The sequence below is a fragment of the Rhincodon typus genome, chromosome 1 (assembly GCF_021869965.1).
Source record: "Rhincodon typus isolate 14 chromosome 1, sRhiTyp1.1, whole genome shotgun sequence".
In the NCBI taxonomy this organism is placed as follows: Eukaryota; Metazoa; Chordata; class Chondrichthyes; order Orectolobiformes; family Rhincodontidae; genus Rhincodon; species Rhincodon typus.
The window spans coordinates 70,475,484-70,481,562 of NC_063332.1; the positions used below are offsets into that span (position 1 = coordinate 70,475,484).

At 40.8% G+C, this 6,079-nt stretch overlaps 1 protein-coding gene across 1 annotated transcript in view; it reads left to right on the forward strand.

Moving 5' to 3' along the window:
* Positions 1–466: 466 nt before the first annotated feature.
* The window catches only part of LOC125483400 (vacuolar protein sorting-associated protein 37A-like), a 25,977-nt gene continuing 20,364 nt past the window's right edge, over positions 467–6,079 (forward strand). Inside the window, exon 1 of the mRNA XM_048598516.1 lies at positions 467–873. Within this exon, the coding sequence (XP_048454473.1) occupies positions 752–873 (122 nt within the window). The 5' untranslated portion in view covers positions 467–751. The remainder of the gene's footprint in view (positions 874–6,079) is intronic.

The following is a 6,079-nucleotide window of genomic DNA, read 5'->3' on the forward strand; positions in this document are numbered from 1 at the left end:
CATGCCGATTGCGGTCACGTTGACTACCTTTAATAACACACGACCTTAATAACTTTGGAAAGTTCCAGGTCTCATGAAACATTGTTTGTTATTATCTTTGAGACACGCGGATGGGAGTCGGGGAAGGGGTGGAATTCTGCCTCTTTCAGATAGTAGTGAAGATACCAAAACAACTAAAGCAGCAGCTCTAACAACGACGAACACAAATGTATGAGCGTTGTCGTTTGTAGGACGTTAGGTGTCTTTTTTTTTTACCTGCGTTAGACGGGAGCGGGCTCTGAGGACTCTTTAACTATTAAAACACAAGCCCGTCTCCTCAGTGCCTCAAGAACCCACTCGCGTCCTCCATTACGGACATCGCGCAACCCTCTGACGTCATCGAATCATGTGCATTCACCTTTCAACTTTTACCCCGACAAATCAAAAAGAAAGCAAAATTTACAAACAATTCCCGTGAGAGAAATTTGACTTCTGCGCGCTACAACAGTGAAGAATTTACAATCTGGCTCTTGAAGGAATACACTTTGTTTTGATGGGCGAGAGGTTGATGAGTCGTAGACGCGGATTGTGATGACGTTTTACACAGAGTCTGGGGACGCTTGGTGGTTGCCGGTTTCGTGTGCGCAGTCGCCGCTGGTTTTGTGGCCTCCAGCGGGTGGAGCGGACGAGGTTTGTCAGTTGTGTGAGCAACGTATAGAATGAGCTGTTCGGCGCCGCTGTGGGTTCGTTAGTGGTTTGTGTGCTCGGCAAGATGAACTGGATTTTCCCGTCGTCCAAAGGCAGCGGCAGTGGCTCCGGACACCTGCCGCCTCTCACCAGTTTACAACAGCAGCGCCAGCGGCAGATAGAGTCGGTGAAAAGCTCGCACAACAGGTAAGGAGGGGATTGTAAGAACTATCGATGCTGGAGTCTGAGATAACACACTTCAGAAACCTTCTGAAGAAGGGTCCCGACCCGAAACGTCGGCTTTCCTGCTCCTCTGATGCTGCCTGGCCTGCTGTGTTCCTCTAGCTCCACACTGTGTTATCACAGGTAAGGAGGGTCTGCGTGAGTGAGGGGCACGACCGGCGTCTTTAAATCCGCTTGTACTGTTGCTCACAGCCGTGCACAGAGTGGCTGCAGAGCCGGTCACAGTAAAGAGTAAGAATGTCCATTTGGAAGTGTTGGTGGGAAGGTCAGTCACCCATCACCTCTCCTGAAGTTTTCGCCTGGGTCTGTCTCGCTGCTTGTGGTAGAAGTGAGCAGTGTAACGAATGTATACGTGGTTATCAGTTCATAACGACGAAAAGCGAGACCTGCATCCTCCTCCATTCTACCCTGTGGTTTTGCCTGGTATTTTAAGTAATTAGGGGACAGACTATTCTGGATGTAATACTACGCAATGAGAACGTGGTAAATGAACCTGTAGGGAGGAGTGATCGAAATGCTATGGACGTTTCCATTATTTTGAAAACTACGTAGTTTAATCTGAAGCTCTAGTCTTCAATGTAACCTAACAAATTACGAAGGAGTACCAATAAACTGATAAAGGAAAAGAGAGATGAATATGAATGTAAACCAACAAAAAAAACCTTCAAAGGGTATGTTTGCAGGCAAAGATTAGCAGAAACTTTACAACAACTTATGTTAGGAAATAAGGAAAGTTAAGAAAAGTTAAATTGTTAATTTTCCTTGGGGATAGATGAAAGAGCCAAGGGACTATTAAGAATGAGAAACTGAAAGAAATTAAAATTAGTGAAAAGAAAATTGAAACAATCACTGGGACTGCATGTAAGTAAATCCCTAATGATCTACATCTCAGCCTGTTGAAAGAGATGGTTAGAGACACTCGATACATTGGTGACTACCTTTTGAAATTCTGCAGATTCTAGAAGGGTGCCTGCAGATTGGAAGGTTGCAAATGTCACACTACAATTTAAGGAAGGAGGGAGAAAATGGAATTACAGTCATGTTAGTTTGTCAGTAGCAGGGGAAGTATAAGGATCTGTTATAAAGGATGTTATTCTGAGACACTTGTATGGTTGGGGGCAATACAGTATAATTGACCAGAGCCAACATGGATTTATGAAGGTGAAATCATGTTTAACAAACCAATTCTACCTTGAAGCTGTCACTAGCACGGTAGGTAAATAAGAAGAAATGAATCTGACGCATTTGAATTTCTGAAGTCTTTTGATAAAGTCCCACAAAGGAGTTAGTAAACAAAATTGGAATACATTTGATGTGATATACTGGCATAGAACAAGAATTGGGTCATAGTCGCTTTGTCACACCCTGACTTATGGGGTACTATAAGGATCAGTGCTTGGACCCAGCTGTTCACAATCTTTATCAATGATTTGCAAGTGGAGAATAAATGTACTATTCCAAAGTTTGTAATTAACACAAAACAAAGTGGAAATGTAATTGAGGGTGCTGGGAAAGGGGATTCGGAGAGATTGGATAAATAGGCAAAAACACAATAGAAGGAATATCACATGGTTAAGTGTGAGGTTATCTACTTTTGTAGCTGGATTATCAGCCTTGGTATAGAGTGGCAGAGAGGCTTGAGTAGCTGAATAGTCTACTGCCTCTGCTCCTATGTAAAATGAGGGTGCTTTTTGCAGAAAATCTGTCATTTCTAGCTTGTTTTTAAAGAGCTCTAACACATTGTTAAAGATGGATTCAGCAGGCGAAGGTTCCTCTAATTATCTGAAAGTCTATTACATACATAGTATTTGCATGACTATAGCAATTGAAAACAAAATGATTACTTGACTAGTGGTGTTGGAAGCATAAAGAAGCAATAGTACTATCTGCAGTAGCTGTTTATAAAAATGACTGCCCTGTTTGTCAACGATAGTTTATTGTTAATTGGAGAGGAAAGGTTTTATAATTTGGAGAATGCGCATTTCAAGTTTTGGTTATTAAATTATTTGCATTATGTGTGCTTGCAAATATTGCATTTTTTCACAAAAGCAAATAGTTCATGGATGTTGCAGCGCTCCATTGCTCATGATAATTGGGAGTTAACACTTTTTGTTATAGGGCTGCACTGGCAGATGGTATTTAACTCCCTGAAAACACAAAAATACTATAATCCCTGTAGACAGTATGACAACCCATATGTTGATATCCTCTTTCACTTTCACTTAGTTGCTTGTGCAGTTTGAAACGGGAGGGCTTTGGGTTTTGTTGCCAAAATCCATCTAACTCCAAAGTTAAAATAATACTCCAGTCTTTGCAGAACCTCAGTCTATGTGTTTGCTTTGTTCAGAAACAAAAGTACTTCAATGATGCTCATGTGAACAGTACATAAAGAATTGAATATTGCTTAATTTTCTGGGTCATGTGAAATATGACTTTAAGCTGTAGTTTCACTTGTAAAAGTACATGCCTGACTTGACATCAAAATCTTGTGACCAGCTGCAAAAATATTTAGAGCCATGAACTGTGCTGTTATTTTATTATTTAAAACACATAGTCATAAAATGCACTGTCATTATTTGTTCCTCACTGAAACTCATTCGCGAGGAGTAGTTGCACATTTGCACTCTTTCAGCATCTGTTAAAGGAATAAATAGTGTACATTTTAACATGCTAAATTGTTAATTTAGCAACAGAAAATAAACAGCACAATTTTACTGAGTGGTTGCAGGGCCAGAGAGGTTCACGTAACAACTTGTGCTTCTGCCTAAAGAGAGCTATATGTTTTTTTTAAAAATACGTGATCCTGCACTTTTTAAGTAGAAATATAGAATAAATGAATGAAGTTAGGCTAAACCTTTTAAATCACTGGTGAGGCCTTAACTAGAATATTGTCAAACTCCGAACATCACAATGCAGAATGGTTTAAAGGCCTTGGGGGAGAGTGCAGAGCAAGTTCCCCAGAATACTTCAGGGGAGTTCGGTTATGCAAAGAGGCTAGGGAAGAATTCTTCTTGGATTGAACAAAATTAAGGGGAAATATAATAGGTGTTCAAAGTTGAGTTTTTGATAAACTAAAGAGGAGAAATTGTTTTCACTTGCACAAGGATGGTAACCAGAGGGTACAAACTTAAGCAAGTTGGGAAAGAATCAGGATAAATGAAATGTTTTAAATGCAGCAAATTGTCATCTGGAATGCTTAGCCATGAGACCTGTTGAAACAAGTTCAATAGTAATAGTTGAGAGAATTGGATGTATACTTGAAAGGAGAAAAATAGAATGGCTATGGGAAGGAGCAACGTCAGGAGTCACACAACACCAGGTAACAGTCCAACAGGTTTATTTGAAATCTCGAGCTTTCAGAGCACTGCTGCTTCGAGTGAAGGGAAGCACGCTGGCTCTGCCTATGGAAGACTGTTTATGTATAATTTTTATGTAATTATAGAATTTGGGGCCTAATCACATTTTTGATGATCGGACAGCTCCTTTTTGGGTTATAAGCTTATGCTAAGACTGTTGACACAGCATCTTGTATGATAGAAATGTTGACACGTATATGACATATAATGTAAGACATTCTATTCTTTAGCCACATAAAGCAAACTTGTAGGATAAAATTTTGTTTGCCTCCTTGGGACAAAGACGAGGGCTGGTTGACGGGCGGAGCCCATGGTCACATTGAATTAAGACAGGTATAAATATTGTCATGTATGGGCATGTTCCAAAAGTTACTTTGTTAAATATCAGAGATGATACTGTCAGCAGTTGCCGATGCCAATGTCCCTGGTACCCCAAAGGTTTGGGAGTTAAATTTAAACACAAAGATGCATAGGTAAGTGAATTTTGAAGTAAGCATAAGGAACTAACTAAGTGAAATAGATAGGGTGAATGGGCAAAGACCTGGCTAACGGAGTAGAATATGGGAAGATGTGAAGTTATCTATCTATTTTAGCAAAAAGAATAAAAAGAACCAAATTATCTAAGCGGTGAGAGGCTGCATCTCTCTGAGATGCAGAGAGATCTGGGTGTGCTAGTGCTTAAATCGGAGAGTGTTAGTAGACAAAGTACAGCCGTTAATCAGGATAGCTAACAGAATGTTATGGTTTATGGCGAGGGGAACTGAATGCAAGAGTATGGTGGCTAGGCTTCACTTATGCAGGGCATTGGTGAGATCACATCTGGAGTACTATGTAAAGCACTGGTCATTGTACTTATGAAAGGATGTTCATTTGTTGGAATTAGTTCACAGAATGTTTACTAGACTAATATGTGGAATGAGCAGATTGACCTGAGGAAAGGCGAGACAGGTCTGTACATTGCAGAGTTTAGAACAATTAGAAGTTACTTAATTGAAAACATAAGATCCTGAGGGGATGGGATAGGGGGTATGTTGAAAGGATGTTTCTTTTTGTGGGAGAAGCTAGAGTTACAAGTCATTGTTTAAAAATGATAGTCATAAATTGGAGACAAGGATGAGGAAGCATTTTTTTCCCCCCCGAGGGTTATAAGCCTTTGGAATTCCCTACATCAAAAGGCAGTGGATTCAGAGTCTTTAAATAATTTTCAAGACAGAGCTAGATTCTTGAATGCCACGTGAATGAAAGACAAAGGAATATAGAGTTAAGGTTAAAATCAGATCAGCCATAATCTCATTGAACGGTGGGAGAACAGGTTCACAGGGCCAAGTGGCCCACTTCTGTTCTTTGTTCATCTGCTAACCACTATGCTAACAATAGGGTGGGTTCGGTTCGGGCAGATTCCAGCTCTGAATCCGGAGAGTAGGCCCCCAAATGTGGCATGGTGTGGACAGGTGTAGCCAGGAACAAGACACTCTCGGCGGCAGAGCATGGGCTGGAAAGCCTGGAGCGGGACTCTGGCAGTGGAATAGCAGCGCGGAAGGAAAGTTGGACTCTCTAAGTTGACTTTCTTTATTTTATTCTGTGAATGGTGCTTATGTACGGGCGACGGTGTACACTTTTCACTACTTTTTATTTTGAATGTATGTTACAATAAAGGATATTCACTATTCAAAGTTCATATTACTGGAAATGTTATCAGTTGGCCTGCAAACAGGGTAAATGTCCAGGGTTAGTAGGAACTGCAGATGCTGGAGAATCCGAGACAACAAGGTGCAGGGCTGGATGAACACAGCAGGCCAAGCAGCAGCTTGGAA